The sequence below is a fragment of the Vipera ursinii genome, assembly GCF_947247035.1.
Source record: "Vipera ursinii genome assembly, chromosome: Z".
Lineage (NCBI taxonomy): Eukaryota > Metazoa > Chordata > Lepidosauria > Squamata > Viperidae > Vipera > Vipera ursinii.
The window spans coordinates 111,732,925-111,755,462 of record NC_139517.1 but is presented as its reverse complement, the minus strand read 5'-3'; the positions used below and the strand labels follow the sequence as shown (position 1 = coordinate 111,755,462).

At 44.0% G+C, this 22,538-nt stretch overlaps 1 protein-coding gene across 1 annotated transcript in view; it reads right to left on the bottom strand.

Moving 5' to 3' along the window:
* CCDC7 (coiled-coil domain containing 7) overlaps positions 1–22,538 on the bottom strand; it is a 297,769-nt gene that overhangs the window by 21,332 nt on the left and 253,899 nt on the right. Inside the window, 5 exon segments of the mRNA XM_083379044.1 lie at positions 654–758; positions 1,231–1,235; positions 19,688–19,901; positions 21,572–21,670; positions 21,855–21,956. Coding sequence (XP_083235170.1) covers positions 654–758; positions 1,231–1,235; positions 19,688–19,901; positions 21,572–21,670; positions 21,855–21,956 — 525 coding nt within the window.

Below are 22,538 nucleotides of genomic sequence, written 5' to 3'. Positions count from 1 at the left end.
AAAATATGTAACTGGTGCCCAACTCACATTTTTTATTGATTACAGTGTGCTGATTTTGGAGGATTTGTACCTAAAGAGTGTGTTATTGATTATGGGCACAAAAAGACAACAGCAGAGGATCAGATTGGGGTCTTGCTGAAAAATATAAGCTACAGATGTCTAATTAATACTCTAAGCATCAGTAGAACCTAACTGTATGGAGGAGAGAAAACGACAAAGAACAGCACTTGCTGTAGAAATTTCAAAATGGAAAACTTCAAAAATATGACTTGTTAGTAGAAATGACACTTATAAAAATTGCAAAATGAGCATTACATAAGATATCTTGGCACTTTCCATGTTACAGATGACTGAAGCATCAAATATAATGCACAACTGATCTTTAAACTAGTAGCTGTGGAGTTCTGTGTATTCTTGAGCTTCATTGTTTGCTTACAAACATTTCATTATCAACCAGGTAATATCATCATGCCCTAGTTGGATAAAAAAATGTTCACAGTTCAATTTTGAGTTACATATATTTTCTTATATTTGAATCTTCAAAAACTATATTAACTATATTTTAATCTGTTTTAGTTTTAATGATCGAAAGCCACCCATCTTCTAATCATATTTGTATTATTTTCTAGACATTATATATGTTTTATACTTACTAGGAGGTTTGGTTATTTGCAGAGATGAAACTGATGCCATTAATAGTTGGTGATATGATAATTCAGTCTTCTGACTAATTAGTGGTTGAAAGTGTTGTTTTGATTCTGTTATTGAAATATGTCAAGAAGAGAATAAAAATCTCAATACGTTTTCAAATAAAATAATCCAACAAGCTTGGTAGCTTTTATTTGATCTGAGTAATAAGAATGCTTATTTAAAAAGGCTGCATAGATACACAAAAGTGACCCATAATGGCCAAAAGAAATTATATTGGTGTTTTTCCAATAGAGTTCTGTTGTTTTGCATGTCTGGTAGGCAGCATATATGCATCTCTTAATATATTACTTTATCTATTTCATTGATTAGGGATTCTTCTTGCAATGATCTGCCCAATTCTAATTTCATTATGAATTTGCATTAATTCCGCTACTCTTTTCCTCCCCCTCTTTATATATCAAATACAAGACTATGTAGGAAGAGATCCTTGTCAGTATGTGGTGGGCAAAATATCAGAAATCTAGTAGCACCATTTTCCAATTAAAAGGTACAAGCTACAAATCACTAAAAGTCTGCTACCAGACCTAGAAAACGAGAAATGTGTATGCTTTAAGACAATTAAGGTAACTTACAGTGAATTTATAATCCTTCAAGTAAAACCATAATGGAGCTTGCCCACTATGGATGCATATCTCAATGGCCATTAACTAAAATATCCTCACTTAATGACCCCACCCCATGCTCTCCCTGTTGCGACCATAAAACAAGTGCAGAGTGGGGTAGACCAGGGGAAGACTACACAGGATCTGTGTCGCCTCAGGCCTCTCAAGGCTAGGCTACCACTTGAGGCACGCTATGCTCCACTCCACTGGAGAAGGAAATGGCAACCCACTCCAGTATCTTTGCCATGAAAACCCCATGGATAAATATGACGCTGGAAGATGAGCCCCTCAGGTCGGAAGGCATCCAGTATGCTACTGGGGAAGAGCAGAGGGCAAGTGCTAGTAGCACCAGAAAGAATGAAGTGACTGGGCCAAAGTCAAAAGGACGCTCAGCTGTGGATACCTCTGGTGGTGAAAGGAAAGTCCGATGCTGTAAAGATTTATTCTCCATAGGAACCTGGAATGTAAGATCCATGAATCAAGGCAAGTTGGACGTAGTCAAACAAGAGATGACAAGACTGAACATCGACATCTTAGGAATCAGCGAACTAAAATGGACAGGAATGGGTGAATTTAATTCAGATGACCATCAGGTATACTACTGCGGGCAAGAATCCCTCAGAAGAAATGGAGTAGCCTTCATAGTCAATAAAAGAGTAGGAAAATCAATACTGGAATACAATCCCCAAAATGACAGAATGATCTCAGTGCGAATCCAAGGCAAACCATTCAATATCACAGTAGTCCTAGTCTATGAACCAACCACTGGTGCTGAAGAGAACGAAATTGACCTGTTCTATGAAGCCCTACAGCACCTTACAGAATTAACACCAAAAAATGATGTCCTTATCATCATGGTGGATTGGAATGCTAAAGTAGGAAGCCAAAAGATAACCGGAATAACAGGCAAGTTTGGCCTTTGAGTACAAAATGAAGCAGGGCAGAGACTGATAGAATTTTGTCAACAGAATATGATGGCCATAGCAAACACTCTTTTCCAAAAACCAAAGAAATGGCTATACACATGGACATCACCAGACGTCCAACACAGAAATCAGATTGACTATGTGCTCTGCAGTCAAAGATGGAAAAGCTCTATACAGTCAGTAAAAACAAGACCAAGAGCTGACTGTGGCTCAGATCATGAGCTTCTCGTTGCAAAATTTAGGCTTAAATTGAAGAAAGTAGGGAAAAGCATTAGGCCACTCAGATATGAACTAAATCATATCCCTAATGAATACACAGTAGAGGTGACAAATAGATTTAAGGAATTAGATCTGATAGACAGAGTGCCTGAAGAATTATGGATGGAGGTTCGCAACATTGTACAAGAGGTAGCATGATAAAGGACCAAAATGGCAGGGACCTAACAAAGGCAGAAGAGATTAAAAAGAGGTGGCAATACTACATAGAAGAACTATACAAGAACGAAATTAATGTCCCAGATAACCACAATTGGATGGTCACTGAACCTGAGCCAGACAACCTAGAGTGTGAAGTGAAATAGGCTTTAGGAAAACTGAGCAACAACAAAGCTAGTGGAGATGAGTATTCCAGGTCAGCTATTCAAAATCTTAAAAGACGATGCAGTAAAAGTGCTACACTCAATTTGCCAGCAAATTTGGAAAACTCAACAGTGGCCACAGGATTGGAAAAGATCAGTTTACATTTCAATTCCAAAGAAAGGCAATGCCAAAGAATGGTCAAATTATTGCACCATTGCACTCATTTCACATGCTAGTAAAGTTATGCTTGAAATCCTACAAGCTAGATTCCAGCAGTATGTGGATCAAGAAATACCAGAAGCACAAGCAGGATTTTGAAGAGGCAGAGGAACTAGAGATCAAATTGCCAACATACGCTGGATCATGGAGAAAGCTAGGGAGTTCCAGAAAAACATCTACTTCTGCTTCATTGACTATGCTAAAGCCTTTGATTGTGTGGATCACAACAAATTGTGGCAAGTTCTTAAAGAGATGGGCATACCAGACCATCTTATTTGTCTCTTGAGAAACCTAGATGCAGGTCAAAAAGCAACAGTGACAATTGAACATAGAACCACTGATTGGTTCAACATTGAGAAAGGAGTCTGGCAAGGCTGTATACTGTTGCCCTACCTATTTAACTTATATGCAGAGCACATAATGAGGAAGGCAGGACTAGATGAATCAAAAGTTGGAATTAAGATTGCCGGGAGAAATATTAACAACCTAAGATATGCAGATGATACCACTCTAATGGCAGAAAGTGAAGAGGAACTAAAGAGCCTCTTGATGCAGGTAAAGAAGCAGAGTGCAAAAGTGGGCTTGAAACTGAACATTAAGAAAACCAAGATCATGGCATCCGGCCCTCTCAATTCCTGGCAAATAGATGGGGAAGAAATGGAGGTAGTGATAGATTTGATTTTTCTAGGCTCCAAGATCACTGCAAATGGGGACTGTAGCCAAGAAATTAAAAGACGCTTGCTCCTCGAGAGGAAAGACATGGAAAATCTAGACAATACACTAAAAAGCAGAGACATCACCCTGCCAACAAAAGTGTGTATAGTCAAGGCTATGGTCTTCCCAGTTGCAATGTATGGCTGTGAAAGTTGGACCATAAGAAAGTCTGAGCACCAAAGAATTGAGGCCTTTGAACTATGTTGCTGGAGAAGACTCCTGCAAGTTCCTTGGACTGCAAGGTGTTCAAACCGGTCAGTCCTAGAGGAAATCAACCCTAACTGCTCTTTAGAAGGCCAGATCCTGAAGTTGAAACTCAAATACTTTGGCCACCTAATGAGAAGGAAGGACTCACTGGAGAAGAGACTAATGCTGGGAAAGGTTGAGGGCAAGAGAAGGGGACGACAGAGAATGAGGTAGCTGGATGGAGTCACTGAAGCAGTAGGCGCGAGCTTAAATGGACTTCAGAAGATGGTAGAGGACAGGAAGCCCTGGAGGAATGTTGTGCGTGGGGTCTTGATGGATCGGACATGACTTTGCAACTAACAACAACAATAACATGCTCCACTTGTTGCCCTTTAGGATCCCCGCAGTCCTGCTGCTTCCTTCTCACTTAGCAAGCAAGGGAACAAACAAAAGGAGATCCTACACAAGTATTTGCAGGAGTTACCCTGCTCCAGAGCCTAGCAACATCAAACTTATTTTTCTGCTTTTTGCAGCTTCTGAGAGGTACTCAGCCAGATACAGGTTCAGTTTCTTACAGACTTAGGCTCATGGCAAACTCAGGCTGTTTGCAACAGGTTCTATTCCAGTCATATTTCAGCACTGTTTGAAGGAAGGAAGGAAGATGGAGGCTTGCAAGCTCCAACTGATTCTCATCCACTTACAGACAGCTTGATCTGCCTTGAGCAGGGACTAAGTGGTGTGGAATGTGTGGGTGGGTGACCACTGCAGCATTCTTGAAGTCGTCGTAAGGCAAATGGATGCAAGGGTGTTGCAGCCACTGTACATTTGAAACTGGATCTTAAGTAGTTTTAGTGAGCTTAACGTAACTTCAACTGGTTGTTAAGCAACTGGTCATAAGTCAAGGTATAAGGTAAAGGTTCCCCCGCACATGCGTGCTAGTTGTTTCCAACTCTAGGGGCCAGTGCTCATCTCTGTTTCAAAGCCAAAGAGCCAGCGTTTGTCCGAGGACGTCTCCGTGGTCATGTGGCCGGCATGACTAGACACCAAAGGCACACGGAACGCGGAACACGGAACCTTCCCACCGTAGTGGTCCCTATTTTTCTACTTGCATTTTTACATGTTTTCGAACTGCTAGGTTGGCAGACGCTGGGCCAAGTAACAGGCGCTCACTCTGCTATGCGACACTCGGGATTCGACCCGCCAAACTGCCGACCTTCTAATCGACAAGCTCAGCATCCTAACCCACTGAGCCACCGCCTCCCTAGTCAAGGTATACTACCTATATATTTGCTGCATTTTCTGAATAGCATTAGAGAACATTCAGGCAGCAGGCAAGACTGAAATATTTGTATTTCTATATTCTCATCCCAGACTAAATATTTGTATTCCTATATTTGTATTCCTATATTTGTATTCCTATATTTGTATTCCTATATTTGTATTCCTATATTCTCATCCCAGACTAAAACAACAAAATAATGGATAAGAATCCTCAAGGGAAAAACAACTCAAGAAGCTTGGGAAATTTTGAAAAGTGAGATTATAAAAGCCCAGTCTAGCACAATACCAACGAAAAAGAAAAATAATAGCTCTCAAAAGAAACCAGCATGGCTGCATAAAGAACTCTCTGATAAATTGGAAGACAAAAAGGACAAGTATAAAAGGTGGAAAGAGGGGCACATAACTAAGGGAGAATATCAGCAAATATCCTGAGCCTGCAAAGCTGAAATAAGGAAAGCTAAGGCTCAAAATGAACTAAGGCTTGCAACAAAAGCCAAAAATAACAAAAAAAGCTTCTTTCAACATGTAAAAAGCAAGAAAAAAGTTAAACAAATGATTGATCCATTGGTGGGAAAAAGTGGCAAGAAGGTGACAAGCAACAGAGAGAAAGCAGAACTACTCAACTGGATTTTTTCCATCCATATTTACACAAAAGGAAAAAAAACAGTCCAACCTATCAAAAAGAGTACTGTAAAAACAGATTAGAAACACAAGTTAAGATAGGCAAGAAAATGGTAAATGAGCACCTGTTCACCCTCAACGAGTTCAAATCACCAGGACCAGATGGATTACACCCCAAGGTTCTCAAGGAACTGGCACATGTGATCTCAGAACCACTGAATTATATCTTTCAAACATCTTGGAACACTGGGGAACTACCAGAGGACTGGAAAAGAGCTGATGTAGTTCCCATCTTCAAAAAAGAAAAAAAAAATAGATCCAGGAAACTACAGACCTATCAGCCTGACTTCAATATCTGGGAAGATTCTAGAAAAGATAATCAAGCAATGAATCAGTGAACACCTAGAGGCAAACAAAGTCATTATCAAAAGCCAACATGGGTTTGTCAAAAACAGAGCATGCCAGGCAAAACGTATTGCATTCTTTGACTAGGTGGCAAAATTAGTGTACCAGAGGAATGCTGTGGATGTAATTTACTTGGACTTCAGTAAGGCATTTGATAATCAACCTATTACTTGATAAGATAGAAAAATGTGGGTTAGACAGCTTCATCACCAGATGGATTCATAGCTGGCTGACCAGCTGTACTCAGCATGTGGTCCTCAATGGAACTGCATCTACATGAAGGGAAGTGTGTAGTGGTATGCCCCAGAGCTCTGTTTTGGGCCCAGTGCTCTTCAACATCTTCATCAATGATTTGGATGAGGAGATAGATGGGGAACTCATCAGATTTGCAGACAACTCGAAGTTGGCAGGAATAGCCAAAACTCCAGAAGATAGGCTTAAGACACAGAAGGATATTGACAGACTTGAACATTGGGCCCTATCTAACAAAATGAAATTCAGTGGTGAAGAGTAAGGTTCTACATTTAGCCAAATGCACAGGTACAGTATAGATAATATCTTGCTCAGTAGTAGTAACTGTGACAGGGATCTCAAAGTCCTAGTGTCCTCATTTAAATATGAGCCAGCAGTGTGTTGCAGCTGCCAAAAAAGCCAACACAGTGCTAGGCTGCATTAATAGAGGGATATATTCCTCAGATAGTCGGGTGTGAGTCTCTCTTTATGAGATTTGGTTCTGGGGCGCAGTTGGGCTTGCTGCTCGTGTACATTTCGCCTAGTCGCGTAGCGGCAGCCCTGCCCGAGCTGCTCGATATCCTCTCGGGGTTGGTGGTTGAGTTCCCCAAACTTATAGTTTTGGGGGACGTCAATCTACCATCCCTGGGAGGTTCATCTGAGCTTGCTCGGGAGTTCATGGCTTCCATGACGGCCATGGACCTGACGCAGGTAATTTCTGAACCAACTCATGAGGGAGGCCACACCCTTGACCTGATTTTCTTATCTGGACGGTGGTTGAATGATCTTGGTGGGGGCTTTCCATTTATTATGCCCCTGTCATGGACCGATCATCACCTCCTGCGGCTGATCTTCCATTTTGCCACCCCCCGCCGTGGGGGTACGGAGCCAACTAGATGGTACTGCCCCAGATGCCTAATGGATCCTGATAGATTCCAAGCAGCGCTGGGGTCCCCACCTGCCTCCATTGCTCACAACTCGGCGGATGCCTTAGTGGAAGCCTGGGAAAGGGCAGCCAATGAGGCACTCGACCAGGTTGTACCCTTGCGGCCCCTGACCCGGCGCAGATCCCAGCGAGCTCCATGGTTCTCCGCGGAGCTCCGGGAGATGAAGCGTCGGAAACGGGGCCTAGAGAGCTGCTGGAGGTCCAGCCGATCTGAACCCGACCGATTGCGGTTAAGAACCTACATTAGGTCTTATCTCGCTGCGATGAGGGAGGCGAGGTGTAATTACTTCTCCACCCTCATCGCGTCCGCAGATAATCGCCCGGCCACCTTGTTTAGGGTGACTCGCTCCCTTCTTAATCAGGAGGTGAGGGAGGATCCCTTGCAGGGTCGTGCCGAAGAGTTTAGTCAACATCTGTTGGATAAAATCGCTCGGATTCGGACCGGTTTGGACTCCAGCTGGGCAGAGTCTGGCGATCAGGACACAGGCGGTCTTGTCAATGTTATCTGGGAGGAGTTTGATTCTGTGACCCCTGATGAAGTGGACAGGATTATGGGGAAGCTGAGTTCCACCACATGTTTATTGGATCCGTGCCCTTCTTGGCTGGTTTATGCAGCTAGGGAGAGGACACGAGGCTGGCTCCAGGCGGTTATATCTGCTTCTTTGAGCGAGGGTTATTTCCCCACCATCTTGAAGGAGGCGGTGGTGAGACCTCTCCTCAAGAAGCCTGCCTTGGACCCAGCTGTATTGAACAACTTTCGTCCAGTCTCCAACCTTCGCTTTCTTGCGAAGGTTGTCGAGAGTGTGGTGGCGCATCAGCTCCCTCTGGTCCTGGATGAAGCGGATTATCTGGACCCTTACCAATCGGGTTTCAGGCCCGGGCACAGCACGGAGACGGCATTGGTCGCTCTAGTGAATGATCTCTGGAGGGCTCGGGATAGGGGATATTCCTCTGTCCTAGTCCTATTAGACCTCTCGGCGGCTTTCGATACCATCGACCATGGTATCCTGCTGCGGCGTCTCAGGGGACTGGGAGTGGGAGGCACGGTTTTTCAGTGGTTCTCCTCCTATCTCCTGGGACGCTCGCAGTCAGTGTTGGCAGGGGGGCAGAGGTCGACCCCTAGGACTCTCGCTTGTGGAGTTCCTCAGGGGTCGGTCCTCTCGCCTCTCCTGTTCAACATCTATATGAAACCGCTGGGTGAGATCATTCGTGGTTTTGGAGTTGGGTATCATCAATATGCTGATGATACCCAACTTTTTATTTCGATCCCAAACCACCCCAGTGATGCCCTCGCTGTGATGTCCCGTTGCCTGGAGGCGGTTCGGGTCTGGATGGGGAGGAACAGACTTCAACTCAACCCTGACAAGACTGAGTGGCTGTACATTCCGGCTTCCCGGGACACCTGGGATGTTCCATCTCTTTCTATGGGGGGTGAGCTTTTACCCCCTGTGGATAGGGCTCGCAACTTGGGAGTCCTCCTAGATTCACGACTCACTTTGGAGGATCATGTAGTGGCCGTGACTAGGGGGGCTTTTGCCCAGGTTCGCCTGGTGCGCCAGTTGCGGCCCTATCTGGACCGGGAGGCCTTATGTACGGTCACTCATGCGCTCGTGACCTCTCGCCTAGACTACTGTAATGCTCTCTACATGGGGCTTCCCTTGAAGACTACTCGGAGGCTCCAACTGGTACAGAATGCGGCCGCGAGAGTTGTCTTGGGAGTTTCCTGGTACTCCCATGTTACACCTTTGCTCCGTGAGCTGCATTGGTTACCAGTTGTCTTCCGGGTAAGGTTCAAGGTTTTGGTTATGATCTTTAAGTCCCTACATGGCATGGGTCCGCGATACCTCGAGGACCACCTGCTGCTGGCGTCGACTCCCCTCCGCCCTGTGCGCGCCCACAGAGAGGGCCTCCTCAGGGTGCCTCCTGTCAAGGAATGTCGACTGGTGGCCCCCAGGGGGAGGGCCTTCTCTGTGGGTGCTCCGGCATTATGGAACCAACTGCCGGTTGAGCTCCGGACGGCATCAGACCTCCGATCCTTCCGTCGCGGGTTGAAGACCCATTTATTTGAACTAGCGGGTCTGGCCTGATGGGGGTACATGGGTTTTTTATAGGCTTGTTTTATTATTCTTGTTTTAACTTGGGCATTGATTTAATTGTCTTTTAATTTTTGTATTGTCATTTATATTTATGCCCTGTGAACCGCCCTGAGTCCCTTTGGGAGAAGGGCGGTATAGAAATCTCAATAAATTAAATTAAATTAAATTAAATATAATCAAGATCATGTGAAGTGTTAATGCCACTTTACAATGCCTTGATAAGGCCACACTTGGAATACTGCATCCAGTTTTGGTCAGCACAATGTAAAAAAGATGTTGAGACTCTAGAAAGAGTACAGAGAACAGCAACAAAGGTGATTAGGAGACTGGAGGCTAAAACATATAAAGAATGATTGCTGGAATTGGGTATGTCTAGTTTAATGAAGCGAAGAACTAGGGGCACCATGATATCAGTGTTCCAATATCTCAGGGGTTGCCACAAAGAAGAGGGAGTTAAGCTATTCTCCAAAGCCCCGCCGAAGGCAGGACAAGAAGCAATGGATGGAAACTAGTCAAGGAGAGAAGCAACCTAGAACTAAGGAGAAATTTCCTGACAGTTAGAACAATTAATCAGTGGAACACCCAGAAGCTGTGAATGCTCCAACACTGGAGGTTTTTAAGAGGATGCTGGACAACCATTTGTCTGAAATGATATGGGGTTTCCTGCTTGAGTTGGACTAGAAGACCTCCAAGGTCCCTTCCAACTCTATTATTATTATTATTTTTGTTGTTATTGTTATTTTGTACATATATACATATAATGTACACATTAGTCTGTATGTGTGTGAATTTGTATTAACAAAACTACTTTCAAATGTTTTTAAATGTTTTAATGAGGATTATATGAGACAAAAAAGGTTATCTTTGCATTCAGGCAAACTTGAAAACTGTTGCCCTGTCTCTGATCTTCCTTTCTAGGGAAAGTTGTTGAGATGGTCATGGGTGGGTAGTAAAAGATTAATTCAAGAAGTGGTATAAACTGTATACTGATGATACCTAAGTGTATCTAAGCTGCTGGTGCTTGTTAAGTCTAGTCTATCTGGACACTGATAGAGGCCGAATGGATAAAAACAAGTTGAAAGTGAATCCAAATTAGGAGTTTTTGCTACTGTATTTGTTCATTGAGGTTATTTTGTTTGTTCCAGTGTTGTAACAAGAAAGAGAGCAAGACTTGGACTGAGAGTCCTTTTAGAGTGAAAGATTCCTACTGGATTGACTGGTGGAGCTTGTCTTTTAGAGCCTAACTCTAAACTGTATGTCACCTAGAATCCTACCAAGGGCAGAACTTTAAGTCATGTTCTCATCACCATCTGACTAGATAGCTGAAGCTCTAGCCTTTAAGACCACTTAAAAATTATAGTACAAATTGCAGAGACTTGCATCAATAAACATTAGACAACATAAGCATATTTATTTATTAAATTTATTTGCCATGCATCTCACCATGGGACTAATCTGGATGGCTTATAACAGTAAAAATTTAAAATTACAAAAAATGTAAATACAGTAAAACAATGAAAATATAACAATATGATTAAAAGATGGACGGGGAGGCAGCAGGATGCTATTAACACATTCAGTGTAATACTTTCCATTGAGACCCTAGGCCAACTTCAAGCTCTTATGGAAAGACAGGAGGGTGGGTACAGACCTCAGATGGGAGGGAGGGTCACAATGTTTTAGAGAGCAGGCACTAAAGCAAACAGAGTTCTTCTCCTGGATCCTGCCAGGTGGAATTCCCTGGCTAACAGAAACCACAGCAGGCTTCCCCAGCCAGCATGAGTGGGACAGGCTTGTCTTAGTGAGAAAATATGGTTTATCAAGTAACCAAGACCTGTGCCATGGAGGGTTTTTAACTTGAATGAATGAATGAATGAATGAATGAATGAATGAATGAATGAATGAATGAATGAACCTTTATTATCAAAGTACAACATATATACATTGAGATTGGCTGAGCCTCTTGAATTTTACCTGGAAACAAACCAGGAGCCAGTGCAGCTCACAGAGCAGCAGTGTAACATGGGCCATTCTAGGGATTCCAAAACTGCTTGGACTACCTCACTCTCTTTAACAGCTGAAGTTTCTGAATGCATTTCAGAGGTAGTCCCATGTAGAACACGTTGCAATAGTCCAGATGAGAGATGACTAGAGCTTGAATGACTAAACGAAAGAGTCCTGATCCAGGAACGGACAACTGAAGCTGTGCAAAGACTCTCCTAGTCACCCCCACCACCTGCTCCTCAAGGAGGAGTCACAAGTTCTGTTGTAAATTGAAGATTACTGTATTTACTCAAATCAATTTCTTTTTCTGTTTGATACTAAATACGAGTAGTCATCAACTTATATCAGTTCATTTAGTGACGATTCAGTTATAAGGGCACTGAAAAAAGTAACATGGCCATTTTCATACTGATGAAACCTCATCGTCACATGAACAAAATTGTGATGGTTGGCAACTGATTCATATTTATGATGGTTGAGTTCATGTGACAAACAAAGTCAATGAGGAAGCCAGATTCACTTACCAACCATGTTATTAACTTAGCAATTGCAGTGAGTTACTTAATAGCTGTCGCAAGAAAGGTCATAAAATGGGCAAAATTCACCTAACAAAATCACTTAGCAACAATCTGCGCATGCCCAAGATGGCGGACATGCTCGGCTGAGCTCCACGGAGAGTTCTGGCTATTCTGGCGTCCCTGGAGTTTTCGGGAGTCCTGCAGAGGTGCTGGTGCTGGTGCTTCGCCCTCTGTGTTGGGACTAGGTGGGATGGACAGAAGAAAGGCTGTCGACGCTGTTCTTAGTAGTGCAGGCCTCTGTTCTTGAAAACGGGCCTTGTGAGTTCCGGCGTCCTTCGGAGGGCCTCTGGAGGAGCCACGGCTTGCAGGGCTCCGAACAGCTGATTTTCGGAGCCGATGGAGCTGCGGCCTAGAGCGGTTTCCGGAATGGTGGAAGATTCGTAAATGGAGGAAGAATGGCGTTGATGTTTGGAGCGGCTGGCGGGAAGGTGACCTGGAGTGTTGCGGCTGCTCCGCGGCCATTCCCACAGCCGTTCCGACATGGGGACCCACGGCCTGGAGTTGGAGAGCTGGCGGTTCATGTCGCTGACTGTCGGGCAGCACAGGTCATCTTCGTGTCGCCTGTGTTTCGTGGGGCCAGCTGGACTCGAGCTGTTGGAACTTCGCCGGCTGGTGTTGGACCCGTTTGTTACCTAACCTTTCTTGTTATGGAGAAGGATTTTTGCAGCCGGAACATCTTTTATCATGTCATTCAGCAGGCTTTTTATGCCTTGGTTAAATGCTGCCCAACTTCTCTTTTCTTCCCTGACCCCATAGGACTCAGAAGGTCCCGGGGTTGAGTCACTGTGAGAGAGTGGCTCAGTTATACCACCTGCTACCCTCCCTAGAGGTGAGAGATCTACGGGGGTATGCCTTACCCAGGGTGTGTATCTCATTCCGCTCCCTGATAGCCCTGTGACCGCCGTGAGAGGGCGGTGGCCAACCTGTTTCGGAGGTTACCCAGGAGGTTACCCAGCTCAAGTGGCAGAGGAGCTGGTGGACTGGATATTCATTGACCTTCTGTTTTTAGATCCTCACTGATTATGGGACTGCCTTGCTGGACCTACTTGGACAATGGCTCGCCTATTTTATTCCAGCACAGACTTATTCGCTCTCAGGGGTGCCCCCCCTTCCTGGGTGTGACCCACCTCTGTTTTTACCTCTCCTCTTGATGACGGGCCCAATTATTGGGACCCTGAGAGATGGTTGGGCAGGGATAGGAGCCTTCGTTATAAATTCAATAAGAGGCCCCTGGTTTGTTTTTTATCCAAACATTTTAAAGGGTTAGGGAGGGGGGAGGGATTGCGGGTTTGGTTGGAATTTGGGGCGTATCCACCAACTGCTATTCAGGCCAGGCTCGGGACAGATCACGGTGGAATGGAGCCTGGGCTGGGTGCCTCCGGGGCCCCGGAGCGGTGTGTGGGATTATCTATCCCCATGACATTAGGGAATGGCAGCAGGCGATCGAACAGAGGGCCGTATGGATACCCGGAAGCGCGTCCCCGCTGCCTTCAAGTGGTGATGTGCTCCGACTCTCTGGTTTCGACCCGTGGTTCTGGGAATGAGGATGAGCAGCCACCTGAGCTCAGGCTTGTGTATTTTAATGCCAGGACCGTAGTTAATAAGGCTCCTCTCATCCGAGATATGGTTGAGGAGGAGCGTGCGGACCTGGCTTGAATTACGGAGACCTGGTTGGGCCCAGAGGGTGGTGTCCCTCTGATTGATCTCTGCCCACCAGGTTTCCAGGTGCTTCACCGGCCTTGGGCTCAGGGTAGGGGCGGGGGTGTGGCGGTAGTTGTGAGGGAGACCTTATGTCCGCGGGAGGCCACTGTTGTCGAAATATCCGGGTGTGAGTCTCTCCTCCTGAGATGTGGCCCTAGGGCTCAGTTGGGCTTGCTGCTGGTGTACCTTTCGCCTAGTCGCGTAGCAGCAGCCCTGACTGAGCTTCTCGATATCCTGTCGGGGTTGGTGATTGAGTTCCCCAAAATTATGATTTTGGGGGATTTCTTTTTTTTTTATTGAAAAGTTTTAGAGTACATTTTATCTTTAACAATCCCCCCTCCCCCCACCCCTACCTATCCCTCCCTACCCCTCCCCCCCATTTCCCCCTCCCCCCCTTCCCAGAGCTAAGTACAAGGTATAAAAACAAAGAACAATCATAAACATCCATATGTTAACAACAATAAACTCTTAAATCTATCGCTCTCTAGCTCATATAAGATAACTACAAGCAATAATATTACATATAAAAAGAAAAAAAAAGAAAGGAAGACTTATTCAAATGCTAAATGAAACTTTTTAGTGGATTGATTATATTCAGAACAAATACGGGATTTTGGGGGATTTCAATCTGCCGTCCCTGGGGGGATCATCTGAGTTGGCTCAGGAGTTCATGGCTTCCATGATGGCCATGGACCTGATGCAAGTAATTCAGTGCCCGACTCATGGGAGGGGTCACAGGCTCGATTTTGTTTTTCTATCTGGACGATGGTTAGATGATCTGGGTGGGGGTTCTCCAATTATTATGCCCCTGTCATGGACCGATCATCATCTCCTGCGGCTGGTCTTTCGTTTCGCCACTCCCCGTCGTGGGGTTATGGAACCAAAAAGATGGTTCCGCCCTAGGCGCTTAATGGACCCTGAGCGGTTCCAGGTGGCACTCGGGTCCCCACCTGCCACCTTCGCTCACAGCTCGGCCGATGCCCTGGTGGAAGCCTGGGAAAAGGCAGCCACAGAGGCACTCAACTGTGTTGTACCCACGCGGCCCCTGACCCGGCGCAGATCCCAGTGGGCTCCATGGTTCTCCGCGGAGCTCCGGGAGATGAAGCGTCGGAGACGGGGCCTAGAGAGCTGTTGGAGATCCAGCCAGTCTGAATCCGACCGATTGCGACTAAGGTCCTCTATGAGGTCTTATCTTGCGGCGATGAGGACGGCAAGGTCTAACTACTTTGCTACCCTCATCGCGTCTGCAGATAATCGGCCGCCATGCTTAGGGTGACCCGCTCCCTCCTTAATCAGGAGGTGAGGGAGGAGCCCTTGCAGGGCCGTGCCGAGAAGTTTAGCCAACATCTGTCGGACAAAATCGCTCGGATCCGGACCGGTCTGCACTCCGACTGGGCAGAGTCTGACGGTGGCGACATGGGCGGTCTTGGTGATGTTATCTGGGAAGAGTTTGATCCTGTGACTCCAGAAAATGTGGACAGGATCATGAGGAGGCTGAGATCCACCACGTGTTTATTGGACCCGTGCCCCTCCTGGCTGGTTTATGCAGCTCGGGAGGGGACACAAGGCTGGCTCCAGGCAGTGATAACTGCTTCTTTGAGTGAGGGTAGCTTTCCCACCGCCTTGAAGGAGGCGGTGGTGAGACCCCTCCTCAAGAAGCTTGCCCAGGACCCAGCTATTTTGAACAACTATTGTCTGGTCTCCAACCTTTGCTTTCTTGTGAAGGTTGTTGAAAGCGTGGTGGCGCATCAGCTCCCTCTGTTCCTGGAGGAAGCTGATTATCTGGACCCATACCAATCAGGCTTCAGGCCCGGGTACAGCACGGAGAGGACATTGGTCGCGCTGGTGAATGATCTCTGGCGGGCTCGGGACAGGGGTTGTTCCTCTGTCCTAGTCCTATTAGACCTCTCAGCGGCTTTCAATACCATCGACCATGGTATCTTACTGCGGCATCTCAGGGGGTTGGAAGGCACTGTTTTGCAGTGGTTCTCCTCCTACCTCCTGGGACGTCCGCAGTCAGTGCTGGCAGGAGGGCCGAGGTCGGCCTCGAGGCCTCTCGTTTGTGGAGTTCCTCAGGGGTTGGTCCTCTCGCCTTTCCTGTTCAACATCTATATGAAGCCACTGGGTGAGATCATTCGTGGTTTTTCATCTCCACCCCAAACCACCCCAGTGATGACCTCGATGTGATGTCCCGTTGCCTGGAGGCGGTTCAAGTCTGGATGGGGAGGAACAGGCTTAGACTTAATCCCGACAAGACTGAGTGGTTGTACATGCCGGCATCTTGGGAAATTCAGGTTATTCCATCTTTAACCATGGGGGGCGAGGTATTACCCCCCGTAGATAGGGCTCGCAACTTGGGTGTCCTCCTGGATTCACAGCTCTCCCTGGAAGATCATATAGGAGCGGTGACTAGGGGGGCCTTTGCCCAAGTTCGCCTGGTGCACCAGTTGCGACCCTATCCGGACCGGGATGCCTTGCGTACAGTCACTTATGCGCTCGTGACCTCTTATTTAGACTACTGCAATGCTCTGTACATGGGGCTGCCCTTGAGGACCACTTGGAGGCTTCAACTGGTGCAGAATGCGGCTGCACGAGTTGTGTTGGGGGTCTCCCAATACTCCCATGTAACACCTCTACTCCGCGAGCTGCATTGGCTTCCAGTTGCCCTCTGGGTGAGATTCAAGGTGCTGGTGATAACCTATAAAGCCCTAAATGGCATGGGTCCGGATTACTTACGGGAGCACCTGCTGCCGGTGTCAACTTCCCTTTGTCCAGTGCGCTCCCACAGAGAGGGCCTCCTCAGGGTGCTGTCGGTCAGAGAGTGTCAGCTGGCGGCCCCCAGGGGGAGGGCGTTCTCTGTGGGCGCGCCAGACCTTTGGAATCATTTACCGGTTGAGCTCCGGATGGCTCCTGACCTTCACTCCTTCCCCCATGACCTGAAAACTCACCTATTTGAACAAGCCGGCCTGATCTGATGGGTTTGGGGTATTTTAATTGTAATTTTAATTAACTTTTTACTGCAATTGGGCTATTCTATTTAATTCTTATTTTAACTTTTGTATATTGTTTTTTATTGCATTTTATTGCCCTGTACACCACCCTGAGTCCTTCGGAAGAAGGGCGGTATAGAAATTAAATAAATAAATAAATAAACAGAAGTTTTGGGCTCAATTGTGATCATAAGTCAATCTTTTTTAGGAAGAGGGTTTTATTTTAATTAAGATTAAATAATTAATGCTTAATAAAATCTGTTCAAAAATATAACTTTCATGGAAGGAAATGAGAGCAATGAAACTGTCAAATCTCAGTTGGTCTTATATGACAAGCACTTGAAATAGTATACTGTATAATAATAGGTCTGGGGTTATAATCAAGACTCAATAGACAAAAAGAAATCAAGCAACCTCATCATTAAGGTCCCCTTCTGTTAAAACATACATGTTAGAAATAATTAACTACCCTCCTCACCACAACTACAATAGGTAGAGAATACACAACAAAAATATTTAGTCTTATAGTTTCGTCCTGTAATTCTTTCCATAGAAAGATTAGTAATATGACAATCATTCAAGGATAATAATTTAAGTAGAAGCAATACAAATGGTCTAATTTACTACTGGTCATTTAATGACTGTTCAAAGTTACGATGGCCTTGGGAAGGACTTTATAGCCTATAAATCTTCTGGCCATTGTAAAATGTCATGCATACGCCCACACTCATGCAATCACATAACTGCGTTTTGGGTGCTTGACAATTGGTTCACATTTACAACTGGTTGCAGTATCCGGAAATCATATGACCATAATTTGCCATGGTTTTTGCCAATGTTCAGAATTTTTTGCCTTTTTCTGGGGAAAAAACACCCATTCAGGAGAATAGTTTGCATTCAAACCTGTCTGTTTGTTTAATGACTGCTGTAAAAATAGTTTTAAAACTGGATTTGTTATGTGGTCAGAATTTTAGTCAGAAGTTCTGACAGTCATAGTCAAGGCAACCACATAACCTAATTATATTTTCTTCTTTCATGTTTCCAACTTTGGTTTCCAGTCTCAATCACAAGCAGCACCTCCATTACAACAAATTGGAGTTGTCATTAAACTCATCAACTTCCCCTTCTTCTGCATCATTGGTTGAAGAATAAATTTGTATGGTTGTCATATTAAATGGTTGTGCACCAATATTATTTGGTCACTGATTACATTCTGTCCAAATATTATTCTTGCTATTCTCTTCTTAACTTTAAATGTAACAGCATTTCTTCTTTGTTTTTGGAATCACAAAAAAAAACCTTTAAGTAACTCTTACTCTTTAACATAGTGAAATATGAAGGTTGTTCTCAATATAGACCAGACATGTCAAACACAAGGCCTGGGGGCCGGATGCGGCCTGCGAAGTGGTTTCATGTGGCCCGCGAAGCCATCCTGGAAACAGTAAGGGAACGGCCTCTGCTCTCTTGGCCCTGGCCCAGGCTGGCCAGGAGCCAATGTACAATTTCATGATGGTCATCTATGCTGAAATACATTCAGTCTTAGCTCCACAAGGCCATCTGGAAACAGCGAGGGAACGGCCCATGCCGTGTCGGCACTGCCCCCTCGGCGCATGCTGGGGAGGTATCACCCTTTGTGAGGAATGAAGAAATGCACCATCGCCTGGAAGTGGCCAGCACATGGCCCTGCCTACTTCGGGCAGGCTAGGGGTTGGGCAGCATTGTGCTTCTCTTCAGATTCATGCCACCCGGCTCAGCCTCTCGGCACTGTGAGTAGAGCACCCTGCTACCTGCCAAAACCGGGCAGGCTAGGGGCTGGGCAGCATTGCGCAGGTAACATTGACTCACACGCTGCTCATGGCATCCCCTCCCATAGAGCCCACCAAGCCGGATATGTGAAGTAGGCGAGGGCCATATGCTTGCCATTTCCAGGCAATGGTGCATTTCTTCATTCTTCACAAAGGATGACACTTCCCCAGCTGTGTTTCTTGCTTGTTTTTCTCCCTCCCTCATCTCAGATATTTTCCCACCACTCTGTTCTTTGGAAGGAAGGAAGGAGAGGGAAGGTCTGAGAGAAGTCCTACCTTAGTCCTGCCCTGATGCCTTTTCACCATCCCCTTGCCTCCTCCTTCTGGCCTATCTTGGGGGGGTGTCTCCCTATTGCTAAGGAAGCTTTGGATACAAAGCCAGGTCTCCTCACATGGAGAGGGAATGGGCCTCCCTCTTGATTTTGCCCTCCTAGTCATCATGAGCAACCCGGCTAAGGAGACCAAGCACAGCAGCAGCAGCCTTGAGGAGGAGGTAAATGCAGCTGGGCACCCCCTTGGGGAAGTGGGGCTGGGCTTAGTGCAGTGGGTGCTTGAGGGCTGGGCTAGGCATTTGACCTCCGCGCCACCGTCCAGCCCCCCCCCATGGCCTGAGAGGAGCAATGAGGCTCCTCCAGTGGACCATGCCTTGACACTTCCCTGGTCCCATCTCCTTCTGCCAGAGACCCTCAGATCTGTCCCACTCCTGCCCAGGCCCCCATAGGCACCCTTGACACAAATGATGTAGAGCTGGCCATGCCCACCCAGTAGGCCATACGCACTCCAGCCATGCCCACCCAGTAGGCCACGCCCACCCTGGCCAAACCCAGCCAGCCCCCCGAGGGCAACCGCAATGCTGATGCAGCCCTCAATGAAATTGAGTTTGACACCCCTGATATAGACACTTATTATTTTGGGGATATATGTTATTTTTCATAAGAGGTGCTCACAAAATACACAAGGATTATCAATTATTTTAATGGAAATTTTTAAGGTAAATATGTGATGGAAATTATTGGAAACTTCCATCTGGAAAGTCTTATCTTGATCACCCTCCCTTCATTAAAATTGGTTTATGGAAAAACAAATACAAACAATATGTATTTATCTGTGAAGCTTTTTTGAAAGACACAATCACTTGCTTGTCTTAAAACATCCCAAAAATGATATCCAGAAATAATAACTTTGTATTTACCAGGCATACCTTGCCAAATAATGTTTTTTTGTTGCAGATCTTCAATACTTGATTGCAGATATGAAAACAAATGTTTTCTCTGTCGGAAAAAATCTTTTATTGCTTCTTTTTGCCCTAAGAACAGAAGAATAATCATCACTCAAGTGTTAAATTCACATAATATGTGTTGATAACAATATATTATCTGTTGTAAGAATATAAGAGCCATGTTTACCACTGTTACATGAAGCTTTTTATTCTTAGTAAAAAAAAGCTTCTTGTTTCAACTAATTTTACTTCTTATCCTCTATTGCACAGTATGAAACTCCAACAAAACTAATGGTTTTTAGATGTAAAATATGTTATTACTCCCCCTTTTAAAATCAATACTCAAGGCCCATTTTTTTGCAGAACATATTCACAATTTTCTAGTTTATATATATGACTATAACTAAGCCTGTATCTAGCTTGCTTTTACAGTCTTCTGTTTCAAACATGGTTTTTAAAAGGCAACTGGACTTTCTTGGATTTTTCCTTGAAAACATTTTACTTCTCATCCAAGAAGCTTCTTCAGTTCAGTTCAGAAGCTTCTTTAATTCCTCTTCCTCTGTTTTTTCTCATGGTGACCTTTTGACTGTAAGCATCTTAGGTTAGGTATCTGTTCTCAATAAGCTTTAATGGACATTTACAAAGTAATATTGACTGGAATAAACAAAGATCATGTAAGTATGAAAAATATAGTATTATGTAATGACAGTGGAAATTATTTAAAAGAACCAGGCAAAATATGTATAATTATCATCTGAGAATCAGTATAAAATGATGAAATATCACATGGTGGAGAGAGATCCAAAATTTAGCATAATATAATGTTACTATGGATTATAAGTAGCAGAGGCACTGCTTTTAAGGTAGTTATTATAGTTATTTATCCTGTATATTATGAATATTTTGCCTTCTTTCATTACAGGGTTTGGCCTCATGATTATAAAGATAATTGTAAAGAAATCTGTGGATTTTATTCAAATCTTACTTAGACTATCAATTATTTCTTATTTAAACAAAAAGGGAGCCTAAAATTAGTTAAAGTTAATTTGGACTTAGGTCAATGGCATGACATGTTTTCAGAGCTTACATTCTACATAATACTCCAAGTTACCTTTTAGGATCAACAGAAGGAAAAGGCTAAATCCATTTTCAAAAAGCCATTATTTCACCACAATACCAATATAAAATCAATCTATATGCTTGGGGGGGATGAGGGGGTATCTAAATAAAGTTCCAAATTATGGACATGGTCCACACTAATTCAAGATTAAGTCCTTAGATGCATGCTGAAAAGCAGAAATTTGATTGCTAGGTTGAACTTGATGGCTACTAGATTTATTTTTTATACATTAATTCAAATACAGGTACTCCTTGTCTTATAACAGTTCAATTTAGTGATTGTTCAAAGTCACTAAAAAGTGACTTATGACCATTTTTCATAGTTGTGACTGTTGCAGAATCTCCACTGTCACCTGATCAAAATTTGGACACTTGGCAACTGGCTCGTATTTATGACACCTGCAGTGTCCCGGGGTCATGTGATCACCTTTTTTGACCTTCTGACAAGCAAAGTCAATGGGGAAGCCAGATTTACTTAACAACCATGTTATTACCTTCACAGCTGAACGGATTCACTTAACAATTGTGGCAAGGAAGGTCATAAAATGGGGGAAGATTCACTTAATAACTATCATAGCAACAGGAATTTTGGGCTCATTATGGTTCTAAATTGAAACTATACCATTGTTTGTACTTACTGTCAAGTATATTTTCTACTGAATACTCTTTGGGATAAATTAAATGACGTCTATCAAATGAACTCTTTCTTTGTTCTTTTAGATTGTGCATTTTCTTTTCTAGATTACAATAAATGACAATAAAAGAAACAATGTATTTAAGATACTTTTTACAATAGCATTTTTCTTAAATAAATAAATATTTGTTCATTAAATAGATTGTGACTGTGTAGGTTATCTTCTAAAGAACTTTTCTTTCTTCATGAAATATTATACATGATTCAAGATTTAATTCTGTACTTACTCATAACATCCAGCTGATTATATGAAAGAGCCTCCATTTCTTCCAGTTCATAAAATTTTGATTCTAGTGTTGAAAACATTAACAGCTCATGTATTTGTCTCTCTAGAAATTTAGAAAGGCACATATTGAATTTCTGGTTTAAATATTGCATTTAAAAGTAAAGTTCAGGTTCTTCACTGCTTCCATTTTGAAATTTTGAAATGGAAGCAGTGGACCAATTGTTATATCTGCATTTCTCAACGTAGCAAAAGAAACATAATTTTTAACTTAGAAAATACTGCATGAATAACACGAATTGTTGTGGAAGTAAGAAAAAAACTCCCTATTTGTAAGAGTAATCATTAAAACATCTTTTCGCATATATGATTGCAGGTAAAAAAAGTGCTCTATTCCATATGAATGGAAGAGTATACTTTTGCTCTTCTAAATCAAGAGGTACCACAGTGTTAAATGAAAATCGAGGACAGTGAGCATATTGCTATTCTACACAAATAAAAAATGGAAAAATGGTCAGACAGACTACAGAAAAGGTCACAGTGTGCGCTGAATGAGAAGAAATTAGTAGAGATTGAAAAGAGATTGTTTTTGCATTGAAATCAGTTTCAAGCCAAATCCATTTTAACAATCTTTATAACAAGACTATAAGGTTTATTTTTTGCCTTAAAAGCAAATTTATAAATAGTT